At 36.7% G+C, this 20,622-nt stretch overlaps 2 protein-coding genes across 3 annotated transcripts; one reads left to right on the forward strand and one right to left on the reverse strand.

The window, feature by feature from the left end:
* The first annotated feature begins 929 nt into the window (after window positions 1-929).
* Window positions 930-8,138, forward strand: LOC133871913 (uncharacterized). 2 transcript variants are annotated; one of them, XM_062309376.1, is made up of 11 exons: window positions 930-1,110; window positions 1,252-1,467; window positions 1,569-1,664; window positions 2,939-3,027; window positions 3,165-3,293; window positions 3,999-4,119; window positions 5,374-5,458; window positions 5,600-5,709; window positions 6,383-6,534; window positions 7,141-7,237; window positions 7,662-8,138. In XM_062309376.1, the coding sequence occupies exons 1-11, from the start codon at window positions 1,030-1,032 to the stop codon at window positions 7,959-7,961; spliced, it is 1,476 nt and encodes a 491-aa protein (XP_062165360.1). In that variant the 5' UTR covers window positions 930-1,029; the 3' UTR covers window positions 7,962-8,138. The 2 variants fall into 2 exon arrangements, with proteins under 2 accessions (XP_062165360.1, XP_062165359.1); XM_062309375.1 differs by having other exon boundaries at window positions 932-1,110; window positions 2,930-3,027.
* Window positions 8,139-9,615: 1,477 nt separating this feature from the next.
* Window positions 9,616-14,443, reverse strand: LOC133871240 (phosphoglycerate mutase-like protein 1). The gene is made up of 10 exons (XM_062308639.1): window positions 14,147-14,443; window positions 12,180-12,268; window positions 11,900-12,007; window positions 11,639-11,718; window positions 10,983-11,145; window positions 10,719-10,793; window positions 10,514-10,602; window positions 10,274-10,393; window positions 10,056-10,100; window positions 9,616-9,973 (listed from the first exon to the last, which is right to left on the reverse strand). Exons 1-10 carry the CDS (start codon window positions 14,175-14,177, stop codon window positions 9,940-9,942), a joined length of 834 nt encoding a protein of 277 aa, XP_062164623.1. The 5' UTR covers window positions 14,178-14,443; the 3' UTR covers window positions 9,616-9,939.
* Window positions 14,444-20,622: the final 6,179 nt, after the last annotated feature.

Raw genomic sequence — 20,622 nt, forward strand, 5'->3', positions numbered from 1 at the left:
CTTTGATGAGCAAAACTGAAAATTAGTAAAAATAATCAATTCAAAGTTGAAGTTCACTTTATTCAGTTGACTTGAGTAAACGTGGTTACGCGGTGCTCTGCTTGACACTGTCAAGAGCACGACTGATTCCTCTCCTTCCTTTGCCAAACACGGCTTTCATTAATGCCACATAAGTAGTTTGCCACGTCACGTATGTCATCTGTTAAAAATTAATTTTAATTATATTCAAAGAAAAATAAAATTACAAGATTTTTTTTTTCTTTTTGAAAAATTTAAGGATGGTCCGAAATCCTCATGAAGGTAGCCTAACCTCCTTAGGTCCGGCAACCTTTATGGAGATTTTGGGCCATATTTTTATTTTTTATAGTTATATTTATTTATAATTTTTATTTTATTTGAATATAATAAAAGTTAATTTTTTAAACACATGAATATTGTTATATGATAAATTGTTTACGTGACCCCATACATAATTATCATATAATCAATTTTCAACGGAAGGAATGAATTAATAACAAGAAAAATTTAGGGAATTAAGAGCTGACTTTAAAACGAGAAAATTGAAATCTTGTGAAAACTTGTAGAGTTATTTTGATTTTTGTTGATTTTTTTTTTTTGAAATATAATCATAAGTTTATGTTACCTGTGATATTGATACATGAAAAAAAAAAAAAAATAATGCTGCTCTTTATATCTATTTATTATATTTATTTTATATTTGTTGAGGTGTGGCATTTTAAGTTATTTTCCTTTTTTTTTTTTTTTTTTTTTTTTTTTTTTTTTTTTCTAAAAAAGATTATCTTAAAACAAATCATGTCCATCAAGAAATTGAAACTATTCCAAACTCCAAAGTTCAAGTCTTGAAATAAAATAATTAAAAATTGTGATTTTAAAGCTGAGTTAACGTGTAAATAAAAAATAATAATAATAATAAAAAAGTGAATCACGAGTCACGACGGCTTCGCTCTAGAGCTCTTGTTTTGTGTCACAGCAATTGATCCTACGAAGAACATTCAGTCTGTCAGTAAAATGGTGAAAGCGGTGGTTGGAGAAGAAACCCGACTCAAATCGATCGAGGATCGCCTCAGCCAATCCGGACTCCCCGTCCAGGCACTCTCTCTCTCTCTCTCTCTCTCTCTCTCTCTCTCTCTCTCTCTCTCTCTCTCTCTATATATATATATATATATATATATATATATATATATATCATTTCAATTAGATGAATCTGAATTAGGGTTTTGTTTAACGCAGGTGGGTCTCGTAATAGGCAAGCTGAGCTCGCCTTTAGACCGGGGTTTCATCTACGATTTGGTCCCAACCCCAGCAAACGACGCCGGAGAGCCCGCGTGTTCCCTCGTCGAGACCGTCAAGGATGACAAGAAAAAGGGGCCCAAATCCAAATCCCAGGCCGCCGATTCCTCCTCCTTGCTCATCGATCACGACTGGATCGCCGAACACGCTCGTCAGGTTTGTCTTGGAACCACATTGTTCTGAATGTTTTAATCATGTGTTTTTTTTTTTTACAATTTTTTTGAGCTTTGCTTACAGCTCTTATATCGGTTTCTCAGGTGGCTAGAATGCTAGTGGGCGGCATAAAAGTGGTTGGCATCTATATATGGGTTAGCGATAGTGCTTTCAAAAATTCAACCATAACACTTTGTCAGGTAATTTTTGCCTTTCTCATTCAACTTGATTTAGCTTTGAATTAAAAATTTGATACTTTTGGGACATGGCAAGACACTTTACCTAAGCCAGCCTTTAATACAACTCCCGTACAGCACTCCATGTGACACTTACCATGACATGGACTAAACAATTAAATTTTTTCATAAGATTCGGTTGCTGTTTGTAAGGAAATTGTAGCTAAACAATGAAATTTGCCTTTTAAATTTGGTTACTTAATTTTTTCATAAGTTACGGGAGTTTGTAAGAAATTTGTAGTAGAGGCACCCAATCATTTTCCCTTCAACTATATGTAACCGATACGGTTTATTATACGTACATTTAAATCAAACACACAAAAGAAAAAAGAAAGAAAAACTTCAGTCTTTTGTGCATCGCAACATTATAATTTTCCTCTCCAAAAGCACACCAATCAATTAAGATAAGAGAAAGACAGAGTCCTGGATTGTTCTTTGAAGTGAACAAATTGAGCGATTGTGCTCTAAATCTGGGGCTCGTTACAGTGTGTTGACTCCTTCACATCTGTCTTAGAGCTTTTGCTGTCTTGCACCTCCTCTGCCATTTTTGCGTCTCTCTCTCTCTCTATAGGTAGGTGGACTGTGGTGTTTGCTCGTGGGTTAGAAAGCTTCTTGTGCTTAAAACCTCAGAATGGGGAGAATAAAGAGTTGATGGATTGTTATACTGTATAAGCTGGTATAAGATTAAGGTATTCTACTATCCAAATAAAGAGGCTTTTATAGATACGGGCCGTTGATGGGTCTTTATGATCAAGCCAAGTATTGCAAATTTGATCAAGCTTCAATATACAACCTCTGCCTGTGCTGCATTCACATGATATCTGTACAACCACTATAGCTTGCTTCATGTTTCACACTTTTTTTGGATTTGGAAGAAGCAAAAGGAATGAATTATATTCTGGCCCATATGTGGTGTTAGTTGGGTCTAGTGCACCTCTTGTACCTAATATACTGATATTAAAACAAAAAGTTAAAAAAAAGGGGCATTATTTGCGAGCCCTGTTCTTTCGTATCTGTAGACAGTAAATACATTATCGAACTTTTTCTATGCTTATTTTTTGTCTTTTAAATATTTGTTTATAATATATTATAATCAATTAATAATGTGTCTATACTGTACTGAATCCTAGTTTTTCAAGGATTGTCACATTGCTGTACCTCTACCGTGTCGTATTTGTGTCCCATGTCAATATTGATGCTTCTTAGATTAATAACAATTAATAAAATAGCTCTTGCAGACTGTAAAGGCAGTTGCAGAAGCAACACCTGTATCAGAGATTGATCGGGAGGAAAGACTACTCATTCACATTTGTTACAGTCCAATGAGGTTTGAATCTTATCTAACATAATATATCCTTTCTCACTTATCAAAATAATAATAATAATATGTCCTTCCTCTTCCCAACTGTACCATCTTAATTAATTTATAGGTTGTCATGCTGAAAAAAGATTTGATTTGTGAAGGTGGACATGTCGAAACTGCACATGGACATCAAATATTACATCAAGCTGCCTACGACCCTGTGATTTCAAAATGGGAAGGGTTTTAGCTTCCCTTCAGACCTTCAAGTGCACCTACAATTTTAACCTTAGGTAACAATTGCATCAGCCATCAATCTTCCATATCATAACTATTGGTTAATGATCTTTCTTATTTAATTTTCAGTAATGTCTTTCATTACTTATGACAATTGATGCTTTCTGTTCATATAATCATATCTCATTGCATTATGTCGGATAAAAAATCTTCTGCCACATAAGTTAATATTTAGGAGGCTGGGTTTGATGGAGATCCTCTTTGTTAGAATTTTCCCTATATGAGCTGGTGTGAAGACACTAATGTATCCAAACATTAGATATGATGTCATCTTTGTAAAGAGAATGACGAGGAAAAAAATCATGAATATATTGAAGTCAAGCATGAACTGATAAATGCCCCAAGAAGTTTTATCAGTATCTAACCAAGGTGCAACTAGAATCCATCTTGCATATTTTATCATCCACTCCACAAACACTCAAAAACTTGTCAATGAAGTTAGCTGCAATTAAGTCATGTCTGAGGTCAATTTTGAAGTTGGACCTGGTTCTTTCTGTATGTAAAGCTGTGCTGGCTGCATTAGATGCAAGCATCACTGTGCACCTTTGGGACTAGAATATCAGGCAATCGTACTGTCACCTCTTATTCTATTTGTAAAATTTCAACAGTATTTTTGGTGCTTGTCGTTCTAAGATGTGACTCACAGTAGGACCTAAATGTTTACTGAGTAATATCTCATGGTTGAAGCTTTCTTTTCACAGATGGCCCATATTTCATGAAAGTGCATCAAAAGTGAGAACATTAAGTGATGTTCTTCGTCAAGGAATTTCTCATCATGCTAAAGAGCTAAAAGATGCAAAGGCAGTGATTGATGGTAATTTGGTAAGACAATCTATGATATGCCGTTTGGAATTTCTTTTCTGTCTATTTATCTTCTATCTGTCAATCTAACTATCCATTCAAAAAGATATAATATCTGGATATTTGGTGATGTAATGGATTATCAAATATGTCCCATTTAGCCAAAATAGTTCTCTCATCAAAATTCTCAGTTGCATAAGTTACACATCATGTAGAATTTGATCTTCTTCTTTCTTTTTTTTTTTTTTTTTTTTTTTCCAGTGTATAAATTTGTGCTACTGAATGGTAGTTAATGTCTGTCAAATTTGAATGGTGTTGTGGAAAGTCATTTGTAAGTTAACTTGGATATTTCTTGATAGATGCATAAACTTAGGTCAGGTGTAAAAAAATGTTTACAGTATACCACTAAATCCTTTTTGCTTCAAAAAGCAGGAAAATGAAACTAGAATCTAGTCTACGTCAACATATGACATGATGACTCCAGAAGATACTAAATCCAGATTTATTCCAATTTCCATGAGAAGATAAGATCAAAGTTGACATGCACGTTAGCTTATCTGCATCAGCACAGCCACCATGCAACATCAGGATGCAGTCCTTCTTGTGTATCTGAATGGCATTGCACTTGATTGCAGTGTAATCTGAATACCTTGAAAGGATAATAGATCTCAAGGCAAACAATGGAAAGTAGGTAGGCCTGTAGGTTAGAATCCATCTTTTACTAATAAATTCTTTTGCTAGGCAGACTTCAGTTACACAATTTTTTTTGTTTTTTTGTTTCTTACTCCATGTTGAAAGATTTCATTGCGTCTCTATAAACTCTTAAGAGCACTGCTTAGAAAATTTAAATTTCCATTCCTTCATTGCTTGAGATGCAAATCTCAGCAGACTTTTCCTTGTGCAATGAAGATTTGATGAGGATAAGCTTTGGCACTGAGTACTGTAGGAACCACTTATTCCATAAAAAGCAAAGGACAATGGATTAAATCTGACAAGCAAACATGTTAGTAGTCCTTGGAAGGCCATGGCTTGATATGTTAATAGTAAGAGCTAATAAGTGGTCCAGTCATCTATAATGTGAGATTTATCGGATTTTTTCAGTGGTATATCTATATATATATATTATATATATTTTTTAAAAAGTTTGTTTACAACATTGCCTTTTGTTGTATTTTTCTATAATTTGCCATTTTTTAATGAAGTCGCTTTGTCAGTGGATTCCTGTAATATCTGTTTTTTATGAGTTCCTTTTTTGGATCTTCCATACATTTTTAGGTTCTTAATGATGAACCGTGCACATTGGACAGGGTGCATGAAGTTGAACTGCTTCTACCATTCATGAAAGATACATATGCAGAAGGTGTGCTGGGAATTCCTTTCCCTCCCCCCCCACTCCTTTTTTTTCTTCCAATTCTTGACCATGCCATTCTTCGTGATGTTTCCATTGTTTTACATTATAATTGTATGTCTATGTCTAATTATTTGTTTACGTGTTCTAAAGCATGCAGCCAAAAAGATGTTCTTGGTGTTCTTGCCTTCAATGGATCCGTGTGTTCTTTTGCATACTTGAATCCGAAAGAACCAATTTCACAAGCTGTCTCTGATATAAAGGTATTCAATAATCAGTTCAGGCTTATTTTTTAGTTTACAATGAAGATTTGTTCTTGCTTCAGTATTGAAGGGTCGTGTAAATTTGACATTCCTTTGAAATGCCTTGAATTATTATTGGTTGATTGAATTTCATGCTGGTTTATTGTATTCACTGCAGACATACTTAAAAACCAGATGAATACGATAAATGGTGTCAGCAACTTAGCAAGTGTGGTTTTTTTGTATACCCGAGATTTTAGGCGTCTCTAGCCAAAGCATTCTGTCTCTTTGATGTGCTGCACTACAATTGCCTAACTTATGATATTCATTTATATGTACTTTTGAAGTGGAAGGCTTGCATATGGTGGCTGTATTTATCAAAAGATAAAGAAAAGGGTGGCTCATCACTAACAAGAAGTGGATAATTATCACATAAAACTTCTGCATATTTTTTAGTCCTGTCTTTCCATCTCAGGTAGTTGCTGCTAGTTTCTCAAAGTACGACTCGGATTGCTTTTCTCATCAGCTACATTTTTATTGCCCATGAAATGCAAGACTTGAAGTTTTGTTTTGTTTTTTGCCTTTTGATATTTGCTGCTAGGAAAATAAATAGTTCTCGAGAGTCTTACTCTTATGAATAGCTTATGGTTGTTGCTCATTGTCCTGTGCAAACTTCGCTTCCTTTTGTGTATAGGGGGATATCATCATGAGTTTGCGAAGTAGATTAGATATCATCTGTGATGAGGCATATGAAGATGTGGGGCCAAGAGATGATGTTAGGCAGGAAGCAAATGATCTGATATTGACTGAGAAACCTCTTTCGCAACTCGTCCTGCACCTATTAAGGTGTGTTAGCTCTATATTGATATGTATTTGTTTTGTTTATGAGGATAGTATTGACAGGAAATTAACGGTCATTGTCAGTATAACAATTCGTGTATGACTGTCATTTCCATCAATTTTGTGAGGAATGTTGATCAATGGCATGGATCTGCCATATTTGATATGTATGCAGCTATCAATCATGTGTCATTACCTGACAATACCTAGGCTCCCCACCTCCCTTCCTTTTCTCCCTCTCCATAGTTATGTGACATTTTGAAGGATCCATGGAGGATGCCTGGGCTCGTGTAATGTAGCTGTTTTACTGCTGCCATCTACCATGGGTTTACAACAATTTGTGAGCCTGTTGTTAAAAGTAGAATTAATTTAAATTAAGGGGTCTATTTGTGTGTGACAAGGTCTTTATTTTTACCTTTAGTTTTTCATTGCAACTCCGTCCTTTCCTCCATCATCACTTTGCTTTTAGGCGGTTAATCTATCTCTTGTGAAGCAATTGTTTAAGAGTTGAATCATCGTATTTATGCAATCACATTTCATTGATACTTATTTTTGTTTGCCAGAACATGATCTGAGCACTGACTACATCTTTTGTTATACGTTTGAGAACAGAAAAGAATGCAGTCTTTCATTTCCTCGAAGAGTATTTCTTCCTTGGTTGGCAGGCACATACATATGCGACTACTTACAGTCATCCGAGACTCTTGAGGTTTGTACATCTAACTAAATGAGTAAAATATCTAGTTGTATGGTTTGTTGCAAGGATTTTTTTTTAGGAAAAGGGATTCTCTTAAACAACAGAAGATTAATTGGACTGGCGTATCATGAATAATGGAATTCTGGAATTCTTCCTTGGGTTGTTTGTGTGGTTATGCATGGTCTGGACAATCCTGCATAATGATTTTCCGTACTTCACAGATCATCTTGATGTCAATCATAATATCCATATGACAAAACAACTTTTTTAGTATTGAACCAAACTAATGAATTTTATATGTTCTGATGATCTTGAAATAACATGTTCTTGCAAAATTGATTTGCCTTTCTGTTATGCTCAGCAGTTGGTCCTCCCTCCCCCAAATGATTAGCATTATCTTAGTTATTCTTACTCCTGCTTTCTATGTTCAACCTAGGTTCTAAAAGATCATTGTGTTGAGCTAATGTCCATGGAAGCTCCAAGTGATACCTCAACAATCTTGGAACCAGAAAATGAAGCTCCATCTATGGTCACCAAGTCCTTCTGGGATGTGGCAATTCCCTTCTATTCAGCATCTATCTCACCCGTAGAGAAAGGTGGAAGTGACAGGAGAGAGGAAATTAGAAAAAAATCTACTAAGTCAGATAGTGTCAACGGCATGGGTGCTGTTCTCTTCCTTCTCCTATCTATCTTAGTGGGGTTTGTTCTCTATGTTTTTAGGGGATCAAGGTCGTAGTTCTTCAGGTAAAGCCTCAGTCACAATATCTAGTGGGGTTAATTTTTGTAGGCCTACAAATGAAAAGTAATTTTTTTGTTAATTCTTTGTCCTGTGTGGGAAAAGTGTTGAGTTGAATCTTATTTGTTGACATGCAGTTTCTTTTAATTTGTTGAAATTTTATTTTAAAAACGTCCATTTCTGGTTTGTGCCTTCTAGCCGAGACGGCCAAGCTCCATGACATGACAGCCCCTGGTTTGAAAGCTATTTCCACGATAAATTCGAATATATCTGAACATCAGTCAAGGGGGGAAGAAGAAGAAAAGAAGAAATTCATTATGAGCCTACGGGGGGTAGGGCTCCAGTACATGGGCCACACTCATAATTCTATGAATCCCAGGCAATCTCCAGAGAATGTATATACGCATTACATGTTCCATGTTTACACGTACTCTGCGTTACACATTTCTCACAAGCACGTGGTCATATTCGTTCTGAAAAGTGAAAACCAATGATCAAAATTTATCATTACAAGACCAAAATCAGTCATGTAGGAAAGCGGTCATTTTGCTCAGGCCCAAAAAAGGAGAGAAGGAAAACCGTCATTTTCCCTAACACGGTCTAGGAGGGACCGCCATTAACTTAAAAAGGAAAGAGGCTCCGGAGGACCGGGATACCATTGCCCGTCTCCTGCAATCGGGTAGGTAATTGAGAAGTCACTCGATGGGGCTCATGTCTAAACAAGCCAAAGTCTTTTACAATTGCAGTTAGAAATGTTACAATCCCAATGGTTCGAACCACTTGCGGGATCCATAATGGCTTTTGCTTCCTCTTGGAAATTACAATAGTATTATTTAACGTAGCACACCGCCGTTTTATTAATTATTATTTTTTATTTTTCCATTTTCAGTTTGTCAATGATATATGCATGCTATTCAATTTTTTTTTTTTTTTTTTTTTTTTTTTTTTTTTTTTTTTTTTTTTTTTTTTTTTTTTTTTTTTTTAAGTTTGTAAGTCACTTAAAAGACTTCAATTTGTATCATAAATTCATGAACAAAACTCTTAATTTAAAATAACTTTTTCTTTATGCAACTTAACCCCAACGGGCTACCGGCTACCGGTTCAGGAAATCATGATCTATGACCCAAGTGAAATTCAAATGGATCTTGTATGTGCTGCATAGAGTCTTCAACAAAGGTATAGGAGCAAATTAAGCAATGACACTGCTTTTCAGCAATTTGTTTTCTGTAGTAGATGGTTTGAGCGTTTGTTATACTTGCTAGGCGCCACCAAGTTTTCTACTTGAGTAGTGATACATGGGGAACGTTTTTCGTCCCCATTACCTATTTTTTCATTTTTAAATAAAAATAAATAAAATTTGTCCTTTGATGTGACATCAAAGGACAAATTTTTATATTTTTTGATTTAAAAAACCAAAAGAGGGTGATGGGGGACGGTTGTTTGTCCCCCACCAATCATTTTCCTTTCTACTGCCTATGGTAGCAACTCAAAATTAGCTCAGTGCCATCCAAGCCTCAGCAAATCATTAGACAGGTGAGAGACTTGAGAGTAGAGAGAAATAAGAATTGGAGTCAATATGAAGATTCACTTGACCCAAAATGGGGGAAAAGGCAATCATGAAAGATAAGATTAGATATTAAAGATGTGAAACTCATTAAAACAGAAACCTTACTGTATGTTGAATTAAGAATTAACCAAACGTACAAAAAACAAGAACATCATCCATGGCCACCATAGAGAGCCAAACTTAGTTGAATCAACCAAATGTGTCCACAACTTCATCTGAAAAAAAATTGGCACCTACATCTTTGTTATAGGCTTTAGATCTGTCTACTCCAAGAAAAAGGACTCTTGAAATTGCCTAACAGATCTTCCAACCTCACAAAAATGTACGCCTTATTTTCTGTGGCAAGATATTCACTTGGGAATTACCTCAGTGAAAGTATATTACATCTTGACCATCGTTATAGGCTTAGAGTTAGTTAGTCGTTGAGAAAGCTGATGCCTTCAGGCTGCAGAAAGAAGAACCAAAAAATTATTTTTCTGCATTAAGATAGAATAGGGGATCTACGTTTTGCAAATGGCAATGCTCACCTCCAATCAATGATGACCACTGACCGAAGCTCACAATTCGCAAAACTGCATACACATATGTATTTTTGTTGTTGTTGTGTTTAATTAGTCACATTGGACGAAGATCTAAGGCAAAAACAGTATATCCTATAAGTTGAAATTTTTTATTAACATCTCCATTCTTGAGCTATTTATGTATTTATTAACAAGTGAAGCATATAAACGAATATAATACTTACGGTGCGCATATTTCAGTCTTCACAGACGGATGACAATCATCTCCAAAAGCACTTAGGGCATGAAGCAAGAATGCGCTGTGGGTGACGATTGCAATCTCCTTCTCTTCACGTGTCCACAACCTGGGCCGATTGAGGAACGAGAAAAAAGCAAAGAAATTATTTTAGTGCATGTTCTATTAAATTGAAGAACATAATATTAAGTTTCTGGGAAAAAAAAAAGAGGGTAAAACAGGCAATCACCATTTCAAAAACTTCATTCCCCTGGCAGCAATTTCTTCATTCTTCTCTCTAATGTCAGTCTTCCATAAAATGTCATCATCACTTTCTATCTGAACAAGAATAAATTGACTTGGAGATTGGGATAACAAATCAATAGTCATGGGAAAATTGACTGTCAAAGGCACTTGTTCACATGATAAAGCACTAACTATGATAAATTACTTGCCAGTGAAAAATCAATTGCAGGAAAAAGAGGGAGATATTCCCTAATGCTCCGTCTGTTATCACATGGATTAACCCCCTGTAGTAAGAAAATTAACACACATAAAAGGAGGAAGTGGGAAGGGCCCTTTATTTGCTACAATTTTCACTCATTTATTTATCAATAATTGAATTAAGTAATGAGAAATATGTTGCAAATGCAATAAATTTTCATACACAAAGGCAGAAAAAAGGCCCTGAAATATCTATTAGATGTACCATGACATACCAAACGTTCTCGGCAATGCTCTACTGCTAAAAATGGTGGGCAATTTAGGCTTGAAATTGCTGGATGGTCACTGTTCCCCGTATTTGCAACCATTAGAGGAGGCACATTTACCCCACCTGTATATGCTTCACCACCAAAGACTCCAGCTGCTGTTTGCATAGTCCTGTAATGCAGCCATTGTTGGTCATGACTTATATAAGTCAAGAGTTCGATCTGGCAATTTAAACATGTAGACTCCAATTTGTTCAAAGAGCGGGATGTAAATTCTTCTAAAAAATAATTATTTTTTCTTTACTTTACTTGATGTAAGAACCTATGAATCACAGATACTTCAAAACCCTTGAAATATCAAAGGTTCGACACATATTGGACAAGGATACAACTTGGACACGGCCAAATATGTGTCCAGAAATAAAATAAATATCTTTGAAATCACAAGCTCAAGTCAGAAGGCATCACTTGGAAATGCGTGTCGATGAAATAGCTCTCATCAACAAATAATGCTTATTATATCTAGGTCAGAATCCAGTGATGATCGAGCTTAAGGAAAGAATCGTAGAAAAGATGGTCTGAACCACTTACACAGCATTAAGCACAAGGAGATGACTGAAACTTTCTAGATACAGAGGCAACAAAAATGCACCGACTAAGTTTACCTTAACAAAGGGGAAACAATGACTAAATCAATTCTTTTGGAAAGTCCACTTGCTTGAACGTGCGTACGCAGATTATCAACCTGTTATGGCACCACAATATCATTCAACGACATTACTTTTAAAAGTTAACTCACGAACAACAAGTTTTCTACCAGGGAATCAGTGGTATAAAACTATTTTCATAAGAGAACACTTAACAAGAACATGAACATAGTTAATTATGATGAAGTAACAATTAGAACATAATTAACCAGCAATTACCTGCTTCCAGCCAAGAGGGGAAAGGTGTGCATCAAAAAAATCAGAAGATAAGTATGCATCGTGGTCCTTTTCCCCTTCCACGTTGTGAATCCCTTGGGCATGCCTTACCTTTACACATGGATTGACAAGACTGACATACTTTTGAAAGTACAAACAAAAAACCCCAAGAAGTAATCTCCCAAAAGAATGTGGATCAGCGTCAATTCTATAAATCCTAAACCTTCTACAATAAGAATAGTAATACCAATAATATAAGAAGGACAAGATCATTTTCACAAACCAGGTGAAGAGTTTTACAACGGTGCAACGGGTAGAGACTTTGACCTCCAGTGGCATCCACTTCTTTGGTCATAAAAGAAGACAACCAACCTAAAATAAGATCATTCCATGCACGTAAAAGTATCAATAAAATGTGGGTATACTTCATTCTTTATAATTATATATTCTTTAGGCCATAAAATGTGGCTAAAAGTAATAACCATAACTCCAGATTTGTGCTTAAGAGAATTACCATTATGGGCCGTTCAGATCGAATTCAGTGCAATACGACAGTTCCATGTGAGAGCAAGGTCGGGCTCTATCTGACCGACCCGAGCAGGTAGGTCCTGGACTACCCTGCACTTACCCGAACAATTGAAACCCACCATATGCTCTCACATAAGCTGTCCTATTGCACCTAATCGGTTCTGTTAGGCAAGCGATCAATCATGGTGTGCAAAATATTTCAATTAAAGCAATGATAAAGAACAAAAAGCAAAAGCAAAAGGAACGAAGACAACTGCCAAGTCAAACTTCAACCCCTATATCCTTTGTCTTTGGTCTTTATTTTTTATTTTTATTTATTTTTTGCCCTTTGAACAAAAAATAAACTTCAGATATTTGGATATCTATCTCGTTAAATGAGATATTATTTTCAATGGCAGTCTATTAAAAAAAGAGAAATTATATAAATATATCTTGAGATATGATATTTTATCACTCAAAGATATAATTATTGACTTTTTTTATTAAAAAAAAAAATTACAAAACTATGTAAATGGGTTGGAGTCTAGTTTTGTGGTTTTTTTTTTTTTTTTTTTTTTTTTTTTTTTTTTTTTTTTTTTAAAAAGTCAATAGTTGTTTCTTTGAGTAGCAAAATATCATATCTCATACATTTTATACCCATCTTATTTTTAAATTTGAAGAAAATTGCACAATTACTTCTTGTAGTTGCTAAATTACAATTACTCCATATGGTATAAAAAATAGAGAAATGCTTGGTGTCCTTCCTACTTCCATTCCATTCTTATCATTCTTGTCTACGTAAACCAATAATTATAAGATCTTTGTGGTAGGCTAAAATTACAAATTACTCGTTGAAGTCGTTTTCCGTCCACAAACTTAACAGAATCCGTTAAGTTGCCACGCCAGTTCGAATAAAAACGCGATACATGTCACTCTTAATATATATATATATATATATATATATATATATATATATTAAAAATTAAAAAACTTTAATATTTATTTTTTTTAAAAAAAAAACAAAAAAAAGAAGAAAAAGAAAAAGTTTGGGACTTGGGAGGGGGGTGGTCGCACGCCACCCCAGAACAAGGGGTGAACTTCACATCCCCTCCTGGTGGCAGCCACCTCTCCCAAGTCTCAAACCTTTTTTTTTTTTTAAAAAAAAAAAAAAAATCTATGTTTTTAATTTTTCATATATTAATATTTTTCATTAAAAGTGACACGTGTCACGTTTTTATTAGGACTGATGTGACAACCTGACGAACTCTGATAAGTTTGTAAACGGAAAACGACTTCTGAAAGTAATTTGTAATTTTTGCCCACCACAAACACAAATACCTTACAATTATTTTTTATATCACAATGAGTGATTTGTAATTTAAACCAATCACAGGGACCGATGATGCAATTTTCTTTTAAATTTGTAAAACTCACATTGGATCTCACAAATTCAATTATGAATTTAAAACTTAGGTGTATGAAAATAAATAAAAAATAGCAAGGATGAATGTTTAACATATTAGTTTCAACTTTCAAGCATGTATAATTTAGCTATTGAAAGCTATCTAATTAATGAACTATATGATCATGACTGAGCTTATTCTGATCAGCTGGACAATATCCATAGAAAAAGAAATTAAATGATAATATGCAGAAACAAAAGAAATATGATGAAAGACAATAAATAAGAATCATATATTTAAAAAATAAAACAAAAATTGAATAGAAGTAAAAAGAACCAACCTTTTACCATGAAACTCATACTCGAACCCATTTTGCTCCAACAGGTATTTCTTGAGGGAGATGTACCGGAAATTGCATGTGCTAGCCTTGCGGCAGGAAGAGTGTTGTCTGAGTCCGTACGGTCAATTGATTGAGGATACAAAAGCTAGACTAAATAGTCTCCAATCTTTATATGCAGTTCACACTAGAGGCCAGAGGGGGAGGCAAACGACCATCTCATCATTTGGCGAAAGCAGTCCTCCATCAGTCTCTTAACCAAGTGTGGAAGGAGGATGGCCCTATGGTTATTCAGAGTACTGAGCAAGACTTCTCTTAGTCTTTTTTTAGTCAATGAAATCTCACTTCAAAAAAAAAAAAAAAAAAGGCTCATAATTGGGACAAAAAAGTCACGTGGCCTTTACGTCTTAGTCAAATTTGCAGGTAAAACGTCCCCAGCCCTCCACTTTTAATTAAAAAGCAATTTTTTTATATCAAAAAGCCGGTTGAGGGACGGTAAAACGTCCCCCAACCATCACTATCCTTGAGGAGTCTTGCTACACAGGGGACGGTCATCCGTCCCCTGTGAGCCTTTTATAATATAATAATAATTTTTTATTAAAAAGTAAGCTTTGATGTCACATCAAAGCATACTTTTTAATAAAAAAATATTATTTTATTATAAATGGATGATGGGGGACGGATGAGTGTCCCCCATCAAGCATTTCCCTATATATATATATATATATATATAGATTAAGAGAGGCATAGATTGAGAGGGAATGACTTCATATAGTGTTGATGTAGTTTCTAGCATGGTGACGTGTTACCTGATGATTCGTTTTGTTTTTTATGATCTGCAAAATAACAAATAACTGCATCGGGAGTGTCGACAATCCCCCTTCGATGCTTGAGTCAGAGAATATTAATTATGATTTCAGAGAGATAGTGTGCTTAAGATAATTGAGTCTAGAGTTATACCTGTTATAAATATGTATTTATAGGCTGAGAAGTCGCAACAAACCTGATGGCTTGACCTAATATTATTTAGGGCCTTAACTGTGGGCTAATCATGCTTGAGTAGACTCGGCATGACTCGAGCACCAAAGACTCGTGTCCCCGAGCCACCATTAGCCTCGGGCCACCAAGTCAACTCAAACCAGATCAAATCAACAAAGGTTGTCTTTCCCGGTTTGAAATACAACTAGTTCAGGAAGATAATCGCTTCAACTCAAACCAAATTAAATCAACAACAGTTGTGCTTTCAAAGAGCTTTTTCTGTATTACAACACCAGAAACCACAGTTTTTTGGAAATCAGTCTATCAACCCAAGTATTGAAACTAATCATTATTCAATATATATACATGGTAGAAAACCATACGGAGAGAAAACCCTTACAACAAACCATACGGGGAGAAAACCCCCTCGGTTTGAAACACAACCGACTCGAAACACACACCCCGATCATGTCCCTCGGAAACATTGGGGGGGTGACTCGGTTCAACTCAAACCGGATCAACTCAAAGTGTGGTCTCCCTCGGTTTGAAAAACAACCGGCTTGGAACACACACCCCGATCATGTCCCTCAGTAACATTGGGGGGTGACTCGGTTCAACTCAAACCAGATCAACTCAAAGTGTTGTCTCCCTCGGTTTGAAACACAACTGACTTAGAACACACATCTCGATCATATCCCTCGGTAACATTGGGGGGTGACTTGGTTCAACTCAAAACAGATAAACTCAAAGTGTTGTCTCCCTCAGTTTGAAACACAACCGGCTCGGAACACACACCCCGATCATGTTCCTCGGTAACACTGGGGGGTGACTCGGTTCAACTCAAAGTGTTTTCTTCCTCGGTTTGAAATACAACCGGTTCGGGAATACATCCAAGTCACTCCGATTATCTCCCTCAACGATGATTCAAATACAACCAGTTTGAAAAGACAACTTGGTCACATATATGAGCTACCTTCCTCGGATTGTAAGGTACCTCGGACAAAATATTAAACTAGTAGCGTTGCCTTCTCTGGTTTGGAAGCCAACTCAGTCACATGCACGAGCCACCTTCTCGAGATTGGAAGGTAACTCGGTCAAATCAAATAATTAACACCCTCAGAAATAACTCAGACAAGTCTGAATTTTGTCTCAATTACTGGGGGGGTAGCTCGGCATTAAACATAACATGTCATTGAAGTCAAGAGTTCATTTCATTAACAAAAACAATTCTTGACAAAAATGGACTCCTGTCTAAGTCCTTATCTTCGGCCACCGCCTTCTCTTTATCGGCTTGAGCAGCGGTCAAATCGCCAACAAGTGTCTCTCTCCAAGATTGAGTGGCACTAAGTTCGACGTAGAAACGACCATTGGCATCTTGAGCCTCAATTTACTCGCCCGACACTCGATCCAACCTCACAAAAATGGACTCCTTATTTTCTGTAGTAAGATATTCAGTTGGAAATTACCTCAGTGAAAGCTTAATAATCATATTGTGTGTATTTAAGTTTATTCCATCTTGACCTGTTAGAGACTATGATTTTGGTTTTTCTCTCTAACTAACCTTCAGAGATCATATGTTTATATAGGCATGAATATGACTTCACAAATGCTAAACGTTACAAATTTAACATCACTCTTTATGACCATTAGAATTAAAAGCTGTACATATGTAACCTATGAGAGCTTCTTCATCTTCAACGGTCTCTTTATCTTCAACACGCCCCCTCAAATTCAACGGCAAGGAACGAAGCTGAGTTTGGAGCGTAATGTAGCAAATCGGGTAGCAACAAGAGGCTTAGTGAAAATGTCAGCAATCTGATCCTTGCTAGAAAGAAACTGAACAGTCAATTGACGGGATGCTACTTTGTCATGAACAAAGTGACAATCAATTTCTCTGTGCTTGGTTCGCGCATGAAACACATGATTGATAGTTAAATAAGTAGCACCTATATTATCACACCATAGTGTAGGAGATTGAGATTGTGAAATACCAAGTTCATGCAACAACGACGATAACCATGTGAGCTCGACAGTGATATCAGCAATTGCACGATACTCTGCTTCTGTGCTAGAACGAGAGAATGTACTTTGCTTCTTTGCAGACCAGGAAATTAAATTGCAAGCCATAAAAATACAATAACCACCTATAGATTTTTTGTCATCAGGGCAACTTGCCAAATCTGCATCGGAGTAGGCCATTAGAGAAGAAGAAGATGAGCGTTGAATGAGCAATCCATGACCAACAGTCTCCTTCAGGTACCGAAGAATACATTTAACTAGACTCCAATGAGTAATTGTTGGCCGTTGCATAAATTGACAGACTTTGTTAACTGCAAACATAATATCAGGCCTGGTGAAGGACAAATATTGGAGAGAGAGCCTACAATGCTACAATAAAGACTGGGATCCTCAAAAGGATCCCCATCAAATAAATGTAGGCTATGGGCAGATGACATAGGAGAAGTGATTGGTTTTGCTGTCACCATGTTAGCACACTGCAAAAGAAAGATAATGTAACGTTGTTGTGAAAGTAAACTACCACTTCTAATTAGAATAACTTCAACGCCTAGAAAATAATGCAAAGAGCCAAGATCCTTAATAGCGAACTCCAATTGAAGTTGAACAAGTAAATATTCAATTGTTGCAATTGAAGAACCAATCAATATATATGATGTCATCAACATAAATTAAAATGAACAAACAGTAAGTACGGCTCCAAAGAATAAACAATGATGAATCTGCTTGAGAAGCCACAAAACCAAGTTGAAGAAGTTTATTGCTCAAACGAGAAAACCAAGCTCTCAGAGCTTGTTTCAATCCATAGATGGCCTTCCACAGGTGGCAAACATGATTCAGAAATTGTGGATGAGTAAGCCTAGGGGGTTGTTCTATAAAGACATGCTCTTTCAAAAAACCATATAAGAAAGCATTCTAAATGTCAATTTGTTTAAGGCACTAGCTGGACGAAATAGCCAATGAAAGAAGCACCCGAATCGTGGTTTGTTTAACCACAGGACTAAAAGTGTCCTCAAATTTCACACCAGGTTGTTGGTGATAGCCCTTGGCAACTAAACGAGCCTTATAGGGCTCAATACTGCCATCTGCTTTCCTTCTAAATTTAAACACCCACTTACAACCAACCACATTCATGTTGGAAGTATGAGGTATCAGCTGCCAAGTACCATTGCAAAGAAGAGCATCAAACTTAGAATTCATAGCCTCACCCCAAGCGGCAATTTTGGAGGCGGACGAATAGTACGTGGGTTCAATATCATCCTGATAAGTAATGGTGGTCAACAGTGCCCGAGAAATAGGATACCTGATGGTGTCATCCAAAAATTGTTTGGGTTTAAAAATTTGATTCTGAGCACGGGTACGCATCATATGGGTGCGTATCTGTGAAGAAGCCTTGGCCAAGGTATTTTCTGAAGAGTTTGAGGGCGGTGTGCCTAAAGAATTGGAGGATGATAAATTTGAAGATTCAGGCTCAGGGGGCGGCATGACAGAAAATGGACTTGAGGAAGGCAAAGGAGTTGGCATGAGAGATGGGGTTGTTGTCCTTGTCTGGATAGGGGGAGCAGGAGAGAGAAGAGGAGAAGATATACACGAAGTTTTATTGAGTGTGTCAGAAGGACCATGGGGAGATAAATGAGCATAAGGAAAATTTGTAGATTCTAGAAGAATGAAGAGTGCGACAAATATAGCCTTACGAGAAGCACTATAGCCAAGAAAAAGGCAAGGTACATAACGATAGTCTAGATTAGTCTATTACATATGGTCTAATACAGGGCCAACAGAGACAACCAAAAATCTTTAAAAACCGATAGTCAGGTGGTGTATGGAAAATAACTTCAAAAGGTGATTTTTGGTGAAGCACTGGTGTGGGCATGCAATTGATTAGAAAGGTAGCAGTTTGAAATGCTTCTGCCCAAAACGATTGAGGCATAGAAGCATTCGCCAAAAGAGACAACCCAACTTCAACAATATGACGATGCTTTCTTTCAATTACACCGTTTTGTTGATGTGTATGTGGACAAGAAAGACGATGTGCAAAGTGAGTCACGGAATTCACTACCGCCATCGGGATGAAGAATTTTAATTTTAATTGCCGTTCAACATTATTTTGAAACCGAAGAAAAACAGAATGAATATCTGATTTTGAAGAAATGGGATAAAGCCAACAAAATTTACTAAAATTATCCAGAAAAGATACATAATAACGACTTTCATTAGAGGAAAGCACACGTGCAGGAACCCATACATCACTAAAAACTAGATCTAATGGATTATTGGACACAGATTGAGAAGAAGGAAAAGGTAAATTATGACTACGGGCTTGTTGGCATGAAGAACAAACGGCTGGAGCTCTATTTGATGTAAAAAGAAGACCGAATTGAGAAAGGACCCGACGAACGACTTGAAAACAACGATGCCACTGATGGAGGCTGGTTCGTTCACCAAAGAAGACTTGCGGAGAGGAAGAAGACTTGACAGCTCCAAGCATGGGGGGATAGAGACCGTTCTTACTCGGTTCTGTGAGGAGGACACGACGCGTTGCCAGATCCTTAACATAGAAATAGGAGGGATGAAAATCAACAGAGACTTGATTTTCATTAGTGAATTTATGAACATAAATTAAATGTTTTTGAATCAAAGGAACATGTAAGAATATTAGAAAGAGTAAAATTGTGTTTGGAAGAGGGAAAAACAGAAGAGCCAATATGGTGAATGGGCAAACCTTGACCACTATCTACTTGCGCCGTATCAGTCCCAGTGTACTGTTCAGCACCCAGAGTCAAATTTCCAAGGTCAGATGTGATATGAGTGTTGGCACCGGTATCCTGATACCAAGAGGGATCTGGGACAGACTGTGGAGAAGGTGTATAAGCTTGTGAAGAAGATGTAGAGGATCCTTTAAAGGAAGCATCAAAGCGACGGTAGCATTGGAGCACCGTGTGGCTTGGTTTCTGGCGAAGTTGGCAGATATGAGCCGTGAGCCACCTGAGGAAGGACCGGCACCGAGCACACCACGACCACCACGTCCCCTGCCACCGAAATTCATGGGACCACGATTGTTAGAACCAGAATACCCATTACGATTACCTCTTCCTCTGAAAGATGGTTGATAAGTGGCCATATTTGCCGAGGGACCCAATTGATCAACAGATGTGTGAAGATGTTCCAGGCGTTGCTCGTGACTCAACATATGCCTATACAATTCATCAAGTGTCATTGGATCAATGCGGGTTGTCACGGAAGTCATCAGGGAATCAAATTCGGTGCTCAAGCCACCGAGTAAATAAGAGACTGTCTCACAGTCCTGAAGAGGTTGGTGAATAGCAGCGTGTCTGCTAGGTGCTTAACTTTCTGAAAGTATTCACTGACTGAGAGGTTCCCCTTCTTGATTGTGGAGAGTTGGTAGCGAATTTGCATAATCCGGGCTTGGTATTGAGAAGAGAACATGCTGGTAAGAGTCTCCCACACAGCTTGAGAAGTCGGCA

The sequence above is a fragment of the Alnus glutinosa genome, chromosome 6 (assembly GCF_958979055.1).
Source record: "Alnus glutinosa chromosome 6, dhAlnGlut1.1, whole genome shotgun sequence".
NCBI classification, from domain to species: domain Eukaryota; kingdom Viridiplantae; phylum Streptophyta; class Magnoliopsida; order Fagales; family Betulaceae; genus Alnus; species Alnus glutinosa.

Bases quoted from the DNA above. Each gene is read 5' to 3' on its own strand.
- LOC133871913 (XM_062309375.1), top strand. From the start codon at position 1,030: ATGGTGAAAGCGGTGGTTGGAGAAGAAACCCGACTCAAATCGATCGAG. The intron at 1,468-1,568 runs GTTTGTCTTGGA...TCGGTTTCTCAG, and splicing joins TCGCCGAACACGCTCGTCAG to GTGGCTAGAATGCTAGTGGG. The intron at 5,710-6,382 runs GTATTCAATAAT...TTTTGTGTATAG, and splicing joins AAGCTGTCTCTGATATAAAG to GGGGATATCATCATGAGTTT.
- LOC133871240 (XM_062308639.1), bottom strand. From the start codon at position 14,177: ATGGGTTCGAGTATGAGTTTCATGGTAAAAG. The intron at 12,008-12,179 runs GTTTGTGAAAAT...CCATGTGTAAAG, and splicing joins GTTGTAAAACTCTTCACCTG to GTAAGGCATGCCCAAGGGAT. The intron at 11,719-11,899 runs GTAATTGCTGGT...GTGCCATAACAG, and splicing joins CCCCTCTTGGCTGGAAGCAG to GTTGATAATCTGCGTACGCA.